At 37.9% G+C, this 18,334-nt stretch overlaps 1 protein-coding gene across 1 annotated transcript in view; it reads right to left on the bottom strand.

Annotated features, from left to right (window-relative positions):
* Positions 1-465: 465 nt before the first annotated feature.
* The window catches only part of TMEM57 (transmembrane protein 57), a 30,744-nt gene continuing 12,875 nt past the window's right edge, over positions 466-18,334 (bottom strand). Inside the window, exons 5-11 of the mRNA XM_009276288.1 lie at positions 15,814-15,992; positions 14,888-15,386; positions 5,825-5,983; positions 5,447-5,629; positions 4,484-4,604; positions 2,800-2,974; positions 466-1,641 (exon numbers count right to left, since the gene is read on the bottom strand). Of these exons, the coding sequence (XP_009274563.1) occupies positions 1,439-1,641; positions 2,800-2,974; positions 4,484-4,604; positions 5,447-5,629; positions 5,825-5,983; positions 14,888-15,386; positions 15,814-15,992 (1,519 nt within the window). The 3' untranslated portion in view covers positions 466-1,438. The remainder of the gene's footprint in view (positions 1,642-2,799; positions 2,975-4,483; positions 4,605-5,446; positions 5,630-5,824; positions 5,984-14,887; positions 15,387-15,813; positions 15,993-18,334) is intronic.

Raw genomic sequence — 18,334 nt, forward strand, 5'->3', positions numbered from 1 at the left:
AAAAGAATATCTGTGATTAAAATGATAAAACTTTAATACTTCTATCGACTTGCGTGTCCTACTTCATTTGATTTTTAATGAGGCATACATGACAATTAACATGAAACTTTTTAAAAAAAAATTATTTTCTTTTAAGAAGAACTTTGTCCTTCCAGAGTCCACTGCATGTTTGCAAAATCATAATGTTGGGTTTGTAATTCTGCCGGTTTCCAATGCAATTTTGCTTCCCACCCCTCTTTTCCCCACCCTCAACACCCTCAAAAAATCTGAAACACTTCAGAAGTTGCCAGTGCAAACACTTTCTATCAATGTATAATATACATTTTAACTTAAACCTTTGTGCAATTTATGAGTTTCCTTTAAAACTCCTTAAAAACTCCTTGGCACAACAGCTGAAAAATATTCAGCTCCATTTAAATTGTCAAACACAAGGTGATATAAAGTGTAAATCACAGTTGAATAAAATAAAAAAACCCAGAACTGCAGCTTTTATTAGCCAGCTTTACAGTCTCTTGTATACAGTACATTGCACAGTTCCGCCTTCACAATAACGCTTCCTGTATTAATATTGTGCCTTCCACGATGCAGTATAATCAAGGCAAGTTACAGAACACTGCTGAGTTTATATCAAAAGAAACAGAAGATGTAACCTTGGTTTATAATGAACATCCAAATTACCATGTACAATTTGCAGTAGACTCTGTAATGAGCTTGATATATAAGCTAGATGACAGTGAAGGGGGAAAAAATAGTTTAAACTATCAAGTTTCCTCTTGAAATGTCTTTTCCCAAGGCACTGTGAACAAGACTGTTAGCAATTCTCAATGACTAAAAACACCAATGGGAATATAAATATTTCACACAACAACCACCGTCACATCATCATCTATTCTCTTATTCTTTCCCTTAAACAACGCCCCTGAAATTTGTTTGGTCCTTTGAGGGGTAATCAAATTATCTTCTGCAACATCACATATTTGTATTTAATACATCTATAAATCAAAGCTTTGTTAGATTATTTAACCCTTTCACTGTAAAAACTAAATATTTTTCCTCACTATTTCTGAATGAATCTGCAAATTCAACTTGATTATTAAAAAAAAAAAAGAAGAAAGGGTTCAAAATCAAGCAAAGCCCTGTATTTTTCAAGAGGAAACCATGCAAGAGTACATAAAAAGGCAAAATTGGCTACTTGAAAACCAAGAACTGTTTTTAATGCATTGGCCAAGGAAAATAAATTGCAAAGTTCTGTGAGGTTTTCTAAAAATTTACAAGAAAAACTGATGGGCAGTTCTAGTCAATCCAGATGTTCTTTTATCCTGTTTTAAATGACAACGAATACAGTCTCACACAATACAATTTCATCTTGACTGCAAGAGACACTCCTGTGTGATGCCTTCAGCATGACAAAATTACTGGGCAAAAAGAAAATTGGCATTCATTTCTTCAAGGGCTGATAAACAGAGGCATTGGGATCAAGTCCAGAAGGGCTGGTCTCCACAAATTTGGAAGAGTAATGGGGGGAAACAGGACTCAGAGTGCTGGTGGCTGCAGTGTATGTTATGCTGGGCATTACTGCCATAACTTCTGCAATCTTCTGTTTTAGGTCCTTGATTTCCTGATCTTTTTGAATGATTTGCCCTGAAAACAGCAAATAACATCACTTAGAACCAGCAGCATGTTTTCACCCTCTACCACCTGTTCAATGATAAGAGCTGTTGAAGCGAAACACCCAGAAGACATTCAGCGCTCTAACACGACATCAGTAAAAGCACAACTCGCATTAACTCCTGGTTTGTCTTGAGGAACTGCGTTTAATTACCTCTAGTTACCATGTAACACAACTAGACACAGCACTTCCATTAGATTTTGCATTGTTTGGATTCACAGCTGCACCATACCAAAAGATTATTTCTATGGCTCCACTTTTTTCTGTACTTTTCCGTTCACATTTCACAAGCACCTCACAGGAGCACAAGTGTTTGCTTATCAAATGGGTTATTTATTTTCAAAACTGTCCTATTCTCACCATTTTTCTAAACCCCCTTTATGCACAATCACAACGTCACTACAGCAATTTAGGAAGCTACGTAAAGAGAGACACCGATGAAACGAAACAAAAAAAATTCTCACTCTAATCAAATTTTCCTGCAACCAAGCAAACTTCTGCAAGGAAATTAAACGGGTCCTAAATCAAAAGGTTGTTTAATTTTGCTTCATGGTTTGCACAGCTGAACAAAGGACAGACGTCTGGGCAGGGTTTTACAGTCTGGGCAGGGTTTTATACTGGCTTCGTGCTCCCTCTGGTGGCTGCAACACCAGCCCAGCACGGACACCAGGGTCCACGCTTACCTCACCAGCGTGAAGTTTAAAACAGGTTGGGTTATTTCCCCCCCCACACACATTTAGGTTGTATTTACTTCAGGGGTATCAAAATATTATTAGGATTCAAGGACAGGGGCTTAATACATGGCAACTATTATTTTATCTTCTAGCTCTTTAAAAGAAGTTCTCCAGCTTTAAGGTAATGGTTTATAAAAATGTAGAAAATCATCATAAATTAACTTAAACGCCCATCTTGACGTTTATTGTCTTCGGTTTAATAGCTTGGGGAGATTAGGTCAGCTGGACTGCTTAGGCTCACATTCACAAAGCTGTAAAAGACAAAAACCCACTGAAAGCTGAAACGCTGCATGGGGACTGTAGCCCACCCCTAAACAAAAAGGTAGGATAATCTTTCTGTCATATTTTCACTATTTCAGTCAGTGCTACGTGTTGAATTAAACTCTCCCGTATTACCTTGGGCAATCTCAAGCTGCCGTTTTGCATCTCCTAATGCAGAGAACAGATCCAGCTTGATTCTTGTCTCTGCACTCAGGCTGTTCTCTAAGTGCTGTGTTTTATCCTGCATGGCTGAAAGTGCTGACATTAACACCTCCGTATCCTTCTCATTTTCCTTGTACTTCCGCAGCTCCTGTAGGAGTAATTAGGACAAATGTTACTCTCATCGACTTTACACATGAGATACACTGAGAAGTCTTTTTCTTCCCCACAGCACACCACTGGGCCTGGTATTAATACTGTAAAATTAAAATGATGGTTAATTAAGGACACTGTAATATTACCTCCAGTAATTATACATGAACATCATACAAGTGATTAAAGCCATATGGTACAATGCATAATTACAGTGTGGTGATCAAGTACCATTTACTCTGCTTCTCAGCCCTCTATCATCTGTATCGAGACCCTCCACCCAGAAATCCTCCTCAGCACTTCCAAGCGCCAGCTAAGCAGCTGCACAGTACTCTTAGCCGAGCTGCGGAATATGAAAACACTTCCCACAAGCAAAATGGCTGGAATGGGGACTGATCTCTTGCTAGACCGCTTAAAGTGATACTAAATAAGCTTTTTAAGCTATTTCAATTGGCTGATGAGAGGGATTTCTTTATCTCGGAATACTTCCCACATTGAACCTAACTGTACTGCAAACCCAGAAATTTAGAAAAGAGAAAAGGAGGGAGCAAGTATTCTGCACATAAGAGACAGGCACCTTGTGGCTGGGTGGTATGCATTAACATTTTGACTAAGAAAAAAAGAAATACTATACACAAAATAAAGTTCTATACTTTTCAATGAAGAAACAATAATACAACAGGGGAAATATTAACGCCTGTAACAAAAAGCTTCTCTAACACTTTGAAGATGGTAATAAAATTAAAAAGCTTGATTATAGCTGGTTTTAATTATTTGAAAACCACGCTCATATTCTCCATGGATAAACCACACTTGTTTTCAAGGGTTTGGTAAAAACAGGAACAACAAGGCTGCCTATGTTTTTTGGAAACAAGTTCACAATAACACCAGGTGTATTTTGAAGTGTCTAAAAAAAAAAAAATTACAAGACATTAAAAATACATATTCATGCAAATTGTCAGTTGACAGTCCAAGTACATCTTTAGGAACAGACATTTTAAAGGAGTAAGGTCAACTTCAACTCCCACATTTGAGCTCTTAAACTCTAACATGCCAGACAACGTCTGCTACAAGTCTACCACAATGTACTTTCAACATTCAAGCACCTTCACCAAAAAAAAAAAATGTCTGGCCAGTGATTAAGACTGCATTGAGTAAGCAATCTTACTTGCTAGCAGTGAAATTTATAATGATACAGACTGGCAACAAACTCCTCACGTTAGAAAAAAAAAATGTTGTTGAGGGGATTATATTCTCAGCCTACCCAGACCATTGGTTCGGGGAAAAAAATTCTAATAATTTAAACAATTGAGTGATGTGGAGCTGAGACTATTAACCTTTCTCATACACACGTTCTTACAAAGCCTGATGCAAGACATGCAAGACAGACATCTGAAGAGCGTAATTCTTGAAGGTGTTGATTGCCTTTTATGTAGATCCACCAATTTCAGAGGGCTGAAAGCACTCATTGTGATGTTGATCTAAGCCCCTGGTCCTTTCTCATTACCTGAACTTTCATTTCTAGTTCTCGTATCTGATCTTCTTTCAGCTTTATGTCAATTGTTAGCTTCTTGCACTCTGTCTCCAGCTCTCGGATACGATTTCGTAAAGTTTCAGTACATTCTCCTCTGCAGAAAAAACATTAAAAGAGAAGAAGATGAAATAAGAATGAGGCTGTCATTCCTGAACTGTTTAGAACATGAAAATTAATATAAATATTGAAGCATAAAAAGAGGAAGCTAACTTTGTTCTTTTCAGCAAGAGAATTTCTTTTATGGCAACAAAGCAAAAAGCTGCAAAAAGTTACTCAATGTTATGCCTCAAGTATTAGGAAATTTGGAATATTTATGAAATATGGAGAACAGAAAAGCAGAAATAATTCTTTTTAGACATTTGGAGCACTGCAGATTGAAGTCATCCACACCTGTGCCACGCTTTCATCTTGAAAAACTTCCCACCTATACACCTATGTTACTACTGAAACACCACTGTGCTGAGCACTGGTAGTCATTGGCTAGAGCAGATTATTTTCAAGATGCAAGATCAAGACAGCATTTTGGCCGACGTCATTGCACGAATCCTTGATTCACAGTCCCCACATGAAAGGCGATGTTCCTTTTTTTAAAGCAGGCTGACCCATGCAGGGTACAACATCTCTCTGTTAGCACAACCGAGGTACAGCAGATAATTTAGAGCCTATTCATCCTTTACGTCCTGTAAACGTAATGTATGTGAGTACTGAGACTCATCTTCATGGAAGAAGGTCTCCCAGTCCTCCCACTGCCTTAAGACAAATAAACCTCTTAACACAAATAAAGCTTTTTTTAAAAAATCAAATACAGACTACTCCTTTATGTACAGAAGGGTGAAAAGTGCCTCCCCCAATCCCCCCAAAACACATTTCAGTAGCAACAGCTACATTTCAATAATTTTCTGGAGCTGAGCTTGCTTCTGGGGTAGAACAAAGTACCTTGTAGCAGCAGCAAATGCGACAGCACGTGCAGCAGTTGCTTCTTCCAACTTCTTTCTTTTCTTTTCTTCCATTAATTGTTTTTCTACAAAGGCTCGTGCCTCCTGCTCTGCCTTTAGTTTCTTCTCCAACTGGCTGATCATTTGTTTGTCTTTTTGTTTCATTTGTACAGCATTGTGTAATCTGGAAGGTAACAAGTATGGGATTTAATGGACGATTTTACTTACTAAAAATAAAGTGCTGTCAACGGTCCCAAAAGAGTCTTGCTGGATTTGCAGACAAGTGCCTCAAATTTTGTAGAGTCTTGGCATAATACTTCCCCTTTACCAGACTACAGTCATCAGCAACTAATTTACACAGTTGTGTAGAAACACATACTTGTTCTGAAGCAGTTCATTTTCTTGCCGGAGCTGTCCAATTTCAGATCGAATTCCCCGCTCTGTGTTAGTCAGAGAACTGATCTGACTACGTAGCTCCTGTTCGATCTGCCTGCTTGCTTGCAGGTCAGCCTTTAACTTTTTAATATCTTGTTCCAACCTAAGAAAGACAATTTTAAAAGACAATTTCAACTTTATTTCCCAGTTACCCAAAGGTTCAAGCACATTATATAAAAATAAGCAGAGTAAACATCATACCATCTGCCAACCCCCTCAAACCCTTGATTCTTAAAATAATAAGCTCTCAGAAATTAAGTCTATCCTTGCTAAATAATAATAATAATGTTTTATACAGCCATACATATATAGCTTTATGTATAGCTATACACACGCACTTCATAACCTCCCACAGGAATTTCATTTTTCTCCATGCACTGCAGAGCCGTAAAACAAATCCTATGGAATTTTATTTTTCCTCTTCAAGCAGAAGTGAAATGGATAAGTCTGAAGTTGTAAACAAGGACAGATGCACATATGAACAAATTTTACTTTTCTCAACAAATTATGGGTTTCATTTGTTAGTTATAGCTGAGCTACGGAGCATACTGCTGAATTCTCACCTAAACGGTTTTTTTCTTGAAGTACATGATGTGCATGTTGAACAAAGAGTACGTGTTAAGTCATCCACAGTTCAGGAGTCAGTAAATTTAGTTTTAATTGCTCCTGAACAGAGACCATCTGCTATACACTTAATTGTAGCTTTAGAAAGTTCTCGAAGACTCATGCAAGCTTATTAATTAAAATATTTTCAACCAAAATTGGTTAAATAAAACCCAAATTTCTAAAGAGAGGCCCCCAGCTCACCTTCATTTTCTCCCCTCATTTTCAAGATAAGATTATTGATTCTTAGAATAAAAACACATCACAGGTGAATAATCAACCTTTTTTTTTTTATGAGCACTGTGTTACATACTTATTTAAAGCAAATATGCCTCTCAGTCATTCACACACAATCCTCATTTGCTCCGTCAGTTATTGATTTAAGTTTTTAAAATGTTCATAAAGAAGATAAAGATGTTTTTATTTCCTAAAGTTCCATACAGAATTAGTGGTAGTCGAACATTAAGACTTGGGGAAAATAGTCACAAAAGCCAAAATGAACTGCCCTTATTGACATTCACTAGTGCAGATGAACCGTTATAGCTTTTTGTCCTCATAATGAAAACACTTTTGGGCTTCAGTGCAGGAAAATCTCAACCTAAAATGCGAGTGAGAGATGTAACGATATGAGGCGTAAGAACAACCTGTGTGAATGAATCAAGAGGTTAAATGTGGAATCATCAAGCTTATGGAAATTCATAAAAGTATGTCTGTAATAGGCTAAAACTGCACCGAAGAGGTCTACTGGGTAAATTAACAGCAAGAAACAGCCTATAAAGGAGCGTAGTCTATAATTCATTCATATAACTCAAATGCTCAGATCCCACTTTCCACAGCTGTACTAAGCTGTCTTTCTAGTTATACTTGAACTGCCCTACTGGTAAGATTAATTCCTTTTAATATAGTATAAATTGTGGTCAAATGTACCTTTAAAAAGAAAAAAAAACCCACACCCAACTTATACTTAGTAGGCAAATGGTGATATGCAAAGCAAATACACATTTCATATTGAAGACCACAAATCATTTCAGCACCTTGTACTCTGTTGTAGGAGGAAAAGAATTTGCAAACCTAACCAAATATTCATTCGACCATGTAACCATAGCACACAAACCAAAAATGGAAAACCCATCAGCAGACATTATTAGGTATGTATTTTCATCGTGTTCAGTATGTTAAGTGATAGAGCTGGACAGTTGTTGGGTGATAACAGTTCAATTTAATTTTCCAATAAGCAGTAACTAAGTGTTTTAGAGCAAACTTATTAATTGAAGAGTAAGATGCTGCAGGAAGCATTAACAGACTGTTGTCTGCCAACAGCTGGTTGGTTTTAATATAGGTTTTCAGAAATAGGTGAAAAAATGGTTGGTAGGACAACGTAAAGGAATACACATAAATCACACACACTTTACATTGACAAGTACACATAAATAATTTCAACATACATCCCTACAATAAAGTGATAACTGTGAAAGTAAGACAGCTGTAAATAGCCTTTTCCCTATAACTAAGACCATGTCAAACTTGCTCAAATAAGATATACCAGGATTTCTTTTGGGTATTTAGTATTCCAGGAGAAGCAGCACTGATTGGGTAAAGCCTGAATAAATCAGAGGTGCCTGCACAGGACAAGCTGAATTTGTATTTTTGGCAACAGAGTATTGACATTAGTTCAAACTTCTTAAGCCATCTGGTTCATGGCATTCCTGCAGGTTTCAGTGAGGGCTCTGTACCTGCAGCACTCATGGGGCTGGTCCAGACTGTGCTGTAAAGAAAGATGAAACCCGCGGGATCTGTAGGGCGCACACAAACATGGCCAGAAAGGATGCCTACTTTCCAAACCAGGAGGAAATATATGAGGCCGCAAGCCACAGCCTTCCTTTTTACTCAGCATAGGTAAAAGTGTCCAATCAGAACCGCATACATTAAACTTGTGAGAATCGGGATCGGGAAGCATTGCACACTCACGACAACGTCACTCAAATCCTGCCTGAACACAGAGCCAAAGCCTCACGGATGCCCCTTCCGCCTTAACTTTTCAAGCATACTCCAAGCGTCAAACATTCATCCTTTTACTCTGAGGGACCACAGGGGACTTGGGGTAACTTTTACAGGAAAATGAGACCGACCTGCCATTCATTATGACTTTCACTGTAAATTACAAAGAAGTCAGGATTAAACTCAACAAGAATTGATCGAACTCTGGGTGCTTCAGTTGTTTATGAAAAACCAGTTAGCCACACCGCTAAAACGCATCCAGACAGACCACGTACTGGTAGAGTATTACTGCCTATGAGCAGCTGGCACTGGTCGCCTGCAACCCTTCATTCACTAAACGGACCACGTAGAGTATTACTCTATGTATTACACCGGTAGAGTATTACTGCCTATGAGCAGCTGGCACTGGTCGCCTGCAACCCTTCATTCACTAAACGCTGCAGAGAGGAGTTTCTTTTTCTTAGAAACTGCTAGCAGGTGTAAAGTGGGAACTATATACCTTGTGCGTCCATTAAAACACAAAGACTCTCCGATTTACTAGCCACCACAAACGAGCTCACAGCAGGCTCAGGAATGAAAGAGTGGCAGCTTAACCGGTTCGACTTACTGTAATCAAAGGATTCCAGTACTTCTGTACATCTGAATTTTTCAGGCCACCATGCAGTTAAGAGTTTTTATTCTGTTGTGAAACAATTGCTCCTATCAGTACAGATGACCTAACTTAAACAGTCAAAAGACAGAATAACATATGTTAAACATGATCAATCTATATACAGTGAGCGATCAACTATTGTACTGCAATTCCAAAGGGGCAGAATAGAATTAATACAGAGAAAACTAATCTCTTTCAAGTCAATGGCAGAGAAAACCATTGGAAATTTATCTATCGATGGACTTACTTTAAAACTTATTTCTAAACAAGATTTTTACCAGATTTTAATTACACCTTTTCATTATGCTGTAGTTTTTGCTATAGCTTTAAATACCAGAGCAGACATTTTCTGCAATTTATAGAGCAAATAAATGCTCCTGACTATCTAAAATTAGTTAGGAAGCTAATAATCCATCATAATGCAAGGACCAAATGTTTCCTATATGGTTTCACAATTAGCTAGAGATCCAACTTCATTTAAAAAAGAAAAAGAAAAAAAAAAAGCATGAAGTTAGTTTCCCCTCAAAACCACATGTACTCCTTGTATTCTCTGGTGTGTAACCATGTTCTTATCCATCTTATGAAGTCCAGTCAAACATTTTCAGCCTAAAAATTTCCTCCTGTGGAACAGCAAGTCAAAGATCTTTCTGTATATAGACAGAGAGGTCATCCATCATTTTCACGGAAATACAGAGAGATTAAAAACCCCTTTCTGTTGCCCCTCTCTAAAATGAAAACACATCAAAGTAAACCAATACAATGTCATAAAAGAAAGCTTTGCTGCTACGAGCACAGACTACTGCGTGGCGTTTTCCCTCCTCCCCTCCGTAATAGTCTCAAAACCACATGTACTCCTTGTATTCTCTGGTGTGTAACCATGTTCTTATCCATCTTATGAAGTCCAGTCAAACATTTTCAGCCTAAAAATTTCCTCCTGTGGAACAGCAAGTCAAAGATCTTCTCTGTATATAGACAGAGAGGTCATCCATCATTTTCACGGAAATACAGAGAGATTAAAAACACCTTTCTGTTGCCCCTCTCTAAAATGAAAACACATCAAAGTAAACCAATACAATGTCATAAAAGAAAGCTTTGCTGCTACGAGCACAGACTACTGCGTGGCGTTTTCCCTCCTCCCCTCCGTAATAGTCTGCACTACTGTTACAATGATAAATGACCCAATAAGACAGCACTTTCTTTTTTTTATTATTCTTATTATTCTTTCTACCATTTCATTTTCTGCTTAAGTCTCTTATTTCCAGGCTTATTGGAAAAGTTATTTACAAAGGGTGTGTGTGTGTGAAGAAAACTTGAGTTCTAGAAGATACTTTTCTCTATTGCTGCACAAACTACAAGTCATTTTGACACATAACTGTTTTTAAAGTGGGGGTTTAGGTGCAGATTATTACACTGTGCTGTTTATACAACTAAGGCAAAATTTCTTTCGGTTTGTCATCACTATAAATGCAGATTTACCCATTTTCTTTTCTCAGCACTACCTCATATCATTCCTTATCTCACCGACAAAGAGAATTAATCGGTAACCACCTCCAAGACTAAGTGTTTTTCCAAATGCTTCAGGGAAGATTGATGGGTCAACTTAAAGACAACTCAATTCAGCTTAATCCTCCTAAGTATTGATAACTGGCGAATAACACATCCTTGTTGCTTAGTTTACTCGGTTAACACAATTCCATAATCACCTGGCAATTGCACACAAATGAAACACAATTTATATAAAAATTAAAAGTTTAAAAGACCCAGAAGGCACTCAGATGCTTTTCTAAGAGACCCATTTTTTCCTTTGTTCTGTTCCAGCCCAATCTGTTGGCATAAGCATTCCCCGCAGTGAACCTACTTCTTTGAAGTAGCCAATGTGATCCCGCAGCATTGAGGTTCTCTTGCTGTAACTAATATGCTGTTCCTCAGAGCATTTTTCATTACCAAAAAGACAGTAATCCACAGAGAGAAAGCGGAGTTACTTATTTTTCTCCTACACAGAATTCATCTAAGTAGCTGGCATTTCAAGAGGTTATTCTGTTTCTGAACAGTCCAAGCACTATGTTGACAGTGGCTTGAAAATGGTCTGCTACAAAGATCATCTCCCAGATTTCTAATTTACATTCCCAAGTCTTTTGCTTTTCTATTCTATGCTTTCCTTCAGTCCCATCATATTTCATGAAACACTGACCATCTTCCCCACTGCAGGTGACAGCAGAAAGCCTTCTGGTATACTAATGCCATTTCAGGCAGGGGGGATACGAAGCAGCAGCAATCACTCTTAGGACATCAATGGTGCCACAAAAGATGTACAATAATTAGCATCAAATGGACACAAATTTACATTAAAACCTTCAAGTCTGTCTCTGCAGGTAACATCAAATTTTAGGAAAGCAAAATAAGATGTGGTAGACCAGCCCTTGGTTCACAAATATTTTTCTTAGTCCAACTGCCAGAAGATGTCATCATTATCTCTGAGAATAATTAGTACATAAGACAGCTTGCTTCAACACCTCATGTGCCAAAGGCAAGACCTCTATGGATACAAACAGTTTCGCCAAGCTGCACTGCCAGTTTTTTTGTGTGTGTTTTTTGGTTGTTTTTTTCTTTAAGGGTGCAAGTAGCTAGAGGCAGGATATGATTATTACTATGTAATACGCAATTAAAAAAAAAATAATAATTCTGCAGCAATTACAGCTTGGACTCGTTCCATACATCGAGCCCCTAAAACACGAACAAAACCTGCTGCAGCTCAGAAGTGACAGTGAAACAGTAACTAACAAGTCAACTTGCTCTGTACCTACTGACAAACAATATTGAGTGTAAAGGGATACCAAGTTTATCCCTCCACTAGATTCCAGATGCATCCCTCCATTGGCCCAATTACCATAGTGTTGGGAAATAAGCAGCTCAGATCACTGAGATTCTATTACGTGCTTGACAAACAAACAGCAGATTTCAGCATCCGTCAGAAGTAGATATTAATTTCAATTGTAGGAACAAAAAAAACTAAGGCAGAGATTACTTTCAAGGCTGATCAGCAGGGACAGAGCCTCTTGAATCCCTCTGCTCTGGCTATCAACATGACAATAACATAACATTATATTTACTGAAATACCTAGAGATGGGGATCAGTGACTTTCTCTCCAAAAAACTAAACACATATGCACATATGCATTTACCAGACAGAACAAAAATAAAAACTTACTGTTTCAAATAAAAGTAACATTGTATATACAAAATATAAACTTAACTAGCAGCACCCTTTCAAATACAAATGTCACATCAAGTATTTAAAAGAAAAAAAATTAACAAGCATGCAAGACTGTCTTGTTCTCAAAAAAACCCAATCTTTACTGTCTCGAATAACCCCTATTAATCCTGAGTCCCTAGCAGTCATAAGGCATACTTTACATTTAATACTGGTTAGTCAGCTTAGGGAAATCTTTTGTGAGCACAAAAGGAAAGCAGCTTGGTTTTGACATCCTGCTGTGAGTCTGCTGGACAAGAAGTTATAAAAAGCATCTTTATTTGGAAGCTGAGCAGGTCTGATCTGAAAGTCAGACACAAATGCAGGACTTCACACAGCCCTTTTCAGGGTACAGCACTGATGCAGACTAAAAGTTTAATAACAGGAATGAGTAATACTACTGGAAGTGGAAAAGATGAACAAGTGCCTTACACTCCAGGGACAGTATAACTGACAAGTTAAAAAAAATAAACATGAATTTTTAAATTTAAGTGCATTCCATCCCATCCAATTTGTCAGGTAAGTTTATGCTTCTATTGGTGTAGGAGTTACATTCTCAATCTGAACTGAAACAAGATTTCATGAATGATTTCAGTCATCTACGTTTGTAAGAAACTGAGCAGTGACACATGGGAAGTTGGTGTTTTAAGTGCTCTTGGCTTGCCTGTGCGGGGAAATCACTGCACAATAAGCAGCTGCATGAATTTGTAGCACAACAGCCACATCACACCCGCGCATCACATAGAAACACTCGACAAACAAAACACCGAAGTAGCGTACTTCAATTTCAGGACAGAGTAAGGCTACGTTGCACAAAGGCACTTTCAGAGTATGCTAATTGTGTACTCCATCCCCACCCAGTGAATTAGAGGAGCTAGAGTTCTGTAAGGGCACAGTCTAGTTTATTGTATACTCACCTCTGCATTAGAAAACCTGCTTTGGACAATTACAATGACCACCTGGCCTAAGGTCACATCACAGCATATAAAAATTTCAATGTGTAATTTAAAACTTAAAACATATGAGGCTTACATCTCATTCCTTGTCATAGCTACACAGGACAAAATTCTTAGTCTGGCAGGTCATTCTATAAAGCGCTTCCCTTCTCTTTTCTCAGGACTTACGAACCACATTGTGAACTGCAGCAAAGCTGAACCGACCTCTTCTTCAGTGAGCAAAGAAGCCATGTAAAGAGTATAGAGATGCCCGTCTGAGACTGGCAACATACAAATACAGCAGTCATATACGTGTTTATTTAGACGCAGCTTTGCTGAAGACAGCCATCTGCATCCCATTAATCTTGGCTGAATTTGATTCACAGATTAGATTGATTAGCTGGTTTCTTATTTGTTTCATACAAGTTCTCTACAGACATGAGGTATCAATTAGTCTGGATATTTAATTGGCAGAGGTACACCAATCAGTGGCAGAGTGATTATCAGAGGAGAAAATAATATTTTCATTGAAGTAATTGTATTCACATAGCACAAATTCTCAGAGACAGACCGGAGTCAAAAGTCCAATTATCAAAAGGTACCTGCAGGGAAAGCGAACCTGATCTGCCAATTAAGTTAGCCAACGAGGATTTGTTGGCCAAAGAGCGTTCAGCACGTGAGAAAAGGAAAATGAGACACATAAGCCAGGAATGGTAAGAAAGTGTGTAATTGTGCAACAGTTTTGTTCTAGACGTACCTCTATCCCCATTTTGAACAGTTACACACTTTCTTTCTTACAAGTACTTGTTTAAGTAACGTACGACAACACTGTATGTCTCAGGACTTACATGCTGTAAGTACTTAGCTATATTTCATAAATACATCTTTATTTAAACTTCAGATAAGCATATGTAAAGATGTGACTTTTTCAATCTTTATAGTTTACAAGGCAGCTAAATTAAATCCCTGTGACCTGTACTTAAACCAGTAAGGCAGCAGGTATGCAAGCAGGAATCCGAACTTATCGCTTTAAGGAGTTATGTAGTAGCTGATACTTTGCATCTATACTTGTCAATTGAAGATTAAAACAAAAGCCAAACATTTTCAAGGGAAAAAACAAAACAAAACATTAAGACAAAACACCTATTCAGGCACCATCAAACCCCACTGAATTCCCTGGAGACGTAAAGGTCACCCCATGGAAGATTGGTCAAGAACACATCCCCTGAGCTCTGTAATAATGATTCTCCACATGTCTCTCATGCCTTCTATCAAATGATTGTCAAAGCTATTTATTATGCCTCACAACACCCCTGTGAGGTAGGTAAGTACCATATACTGAGGTAGAAAGGAAGAAATTTGCTCAAGGCTGCATAGCAAAGCAGACGCAAAAATCAAGAACAGAACCCAAAAGGCCCAACTCCTAGTTATCTTATTCCATTACTAGACAATTCTGTCTTCCTTATGGGATCATAAGTTACATTTTCCTAAGGAAAAAAAAAAGATACGATGTACTGGAACAAAGGGAGGATAAAACAGGCTGTTACACAATGCTCAGATCAAACTTACCTTACCAGTGCATCTGGTTTGCTTAGCTGGTTATTAGGAATACAATTTTCCATTAAGTCCTTATGCGTGCTTGGGCTCTTGCTAGCACATTTCTGTTTTTTCTCATTTTTAGTAGATGAGGAAGGGATGCTCCCGTTAGTTGCACTGTGACTGCGAGGTGAGGAGTTCACAACTCCGCTGACATTTTTGTAATTTTTGGACGAGGCAGTGCATGAGTCCTCTTTTAAGAGGTTTTCTGTACTTCCTACAAGATCATTATTTAATCTTTTACTATTGATATGGTTTTCCATATATTCAATTTCTTGTATTTTAGAGTCTACAGGTTGCAAAATATTGTTATTTATTCCAAGGTTGTGTTTCTTAGCATCCTTGTCCTTTTCTTTCCCTTTTTCTCTATATTCTAGCTCTGGCAACGTTGCAGATAATTTCTTATTGGCTGGAATGCCTCCATTGTGCTGCAAAAGTATTGAGGAATCCATATCAGATAATCCTTTGGCTGCTGCAATATCAAAATAAAAAAAATACTTAGTTCATTAAGTCAATCAATACTGTGACATACAAAGAAAAATCATTAAGTACACATCAATCACTTCTGCAGAAAACAATCATTATTAGAGTCTATTTAGAAAAGAAAATCAGAAGTCAGATATTTTAAGACTTTTTCGTCATTACAGGCAGGAAACAGTAACCAAGGGATTTAATAATAAATACTAGCGCTTCACAGAGCACCGACTGACTAAACAGAGAGGACATAATTCATTTCTACTGTCATACTAACCACTGCCAAAAATAATTTTATTTCTGGCTCCTCTGTTTCTAAGTTCACTCTACTTTCATCAAAACAACATGGACTAAAGCAGCTCTTCCTTAGCGGGCTTTTTTTTTTTAAATAGCAGATAATAGCAAACACATTAAGTATAACTTGCCTTCCTCTGCCTCCCTCTCTTGCCTTTGTAGCATCTGCTGTTCTGGGGGCAGAGCTTGCTGGAGAAGCTGCATGTAGAACTCATTCTCTTTCTGCACTTCTTTTTGTTTTCTTAAACGCATTTTGTAGCTGACGTAACTTTTGAAGCCAAAGCCCAAAGTCACAACAGGGTAGCCAATACTAAGAAAAAAAGCAACATTATTATTCAAAATGTAACCATAATAGCAAATTAATAAATTGTAATGAATATATAGCTGTGAATGCATCTGGATTACAGCTTTTCATAGAAAATTATATATAAAATGTTTTTTGCTGTACTATAATAAAGCTACAGTTCAAAAATGTAGGCACCTCTTTATCAAGATAAAATTACAGTTCATTACAGACAGCAATTAACTGTTGCATAGATTAAAGGATTACAACAATGCAATTGCACTACGCATAGCAAAGGCAGCTTTTAGACAAGCACCAGACTAGGAATTATGCACCTTTTAAGGAGATAACAGCCAAATACAGCAGAAGTTCCCAAGTTTTGTTCCTAAAGGGCCATGTAATATATAAGACATTAAACTGGGAGATGTATTAACAACATTCATCCAAAACAGTGGAAGGAGAAACTGATCCTCGGCCCCATCCTTTTGCACTCAGAAATTAAGAGCAGATCCCTTTTCCACCACTCTTTAAAGGTGAGACAGAACAATGGTTCTCCAAAATACCGCCTCCGCAACAGGCCCTGCGATACCTTCTCGCTGCAGCACAGGCTGAGAAACAAGAGCTGGAGAAGCCGCCGGAACACAGCTTTGGGGCTACTGCATTCCTGGGGGGGACCAAGTCTGTGAGCCAAAGTGCCGTCACCCACACCTGCTACTGCTAGAAGTGACCCTGGAGGTAAAGCCTCAATAACCATCTGCCTCTGTCGAGGATGGCCACAATTAAGACATCTTCTGTGGGCAACAAACAGCCTTTGGAAATTCCTCGTTTAGGAGACTGACCTTGAAGCTGTAAGCGAAAAACATCTAATCTCTGAACTTAGTTCTTCCACTTATCTTACTGACAGATAAGATATGAAGAATTTCACTTCCAGCCAGACTCTGCTGTTCCATTTCTTGACGGGGATGACAGAAGCGTAACAGAACTTCGGAATTATTTTTTTGTATATCAGCTTCATCATGCAGAATTTAAGTATTTTCATTAGCTTGTGACAACTGCACCAATACAGAATGCTAACAAATTGTGCTAGTGTATTTATTAACACGGTTACTCGATCAATGAGCAAACACCCCTGTATAAAAATAAATATATCTTTGACAAGTATTTTAACAAAGCACAGCGAAGTTGCATTTTAAAAACTGAAGGTGTCCTAGATCAGGGGAAAACTCAGATGCAGATGACTATTAACCATTAAAATCTTCTCATTCTTTGCTCAGTAATAGCACTGTGCAAATTGTATTTCTAAGTTAGCTGCCAGAATGCAAGAATCATTTGCATATGCATCTGACATTATCTCTGCCAATGCTTCTTTTGTAATACTGCGTAAAGCCAGCTGTAGCTACAGTTCTAAAACTCTGATGACAAGCTGAAATGTTTGCATCCAATTCAGCAGCAGAAAGACCTTTCTTCACAGCTCCTAAAGTGCTTTTGTAACCTACTATAGAATTTAATTAGTGTTTAAGGGATTTATTGTACAATGTAGACAATATAGATTAAAATGACAGATGTCTAATTTATCGGAGACTGTATCAGGGAACTGGACCAAATGACTCCAGGAAAGACAGGACACATTTTAAACGTAGCCTGATCAATGCATACTACACTAAAAACTTGCAGAATAAAAGTGCATTTCTTCCAGATATGGATACTCTGCAGTTAAGTCTTTTGCCTGAAGTCACTCTTATCACTTCCAAAGAAGTAGTATAATAAGTAGCGTTTGTTTTTTATTTTCTGTCACAATTTTCAACCTGAAGTTTATTCACTTCCTCTGGTGAATTATGAAATCAGATGCTTGTGAGAACCCTTCTCACTGGAAGGGAAAGAGGGGAGTGCTTTGTTACAGGAAAAAAAAAGAAAGAAAATTTTTTTAATGGGATACATAAATTATCAGTGAAAATATTTTTTTCCTACTTTTACCATCTATTCATTACGTAAATATAAAATTTGTAAATTGATGACAAGAACTTTCAAGAAATGCTAGGAATATCCATGCTACAAATTCCCTACGGCTCACAAGCACTGTATCTTCAGAAAGGTTGCACTTGGTTAATGTCTAGTGTACATTTCTCATGGAATATTTAATGGCAGATGTGCAAGGGGACAACTGAACAGGTGTCCTGGTTTCGGCAGGGATAGAGTTAATTTTCTTCCCAGTAGCTGGTACAGTGCTGTGTTTTGGATTTAGTATGAGAATAATGTTGATAACACACCGATGTTTTAGTTGTTGCTGAGCAGTGCTTACACTGGTCAAGGACTTTTCAGCTTCTCACGCCCTGCCAGCGAGAAGCTGGGAGGGGGCACAGCCGGGACAG

This window comes from Aptenodytes forsteri, unplaced genomic scaffold (genome assembly GCF_000699145.1).
Source record: "Aptenodytes forsteri isolate BGI_AS27 unplaced genomic scaffold, ASM69914v1 Scaffold321, whole genome shotgun sequence".
Taxonomy (NCBI): domain Eukaryota; kingdom Metazoa; phylum Chordata; class Aves; order Sphenisciformes; family Spheniscidae; genus Aptenodytes; species Aptenodytes forsteri.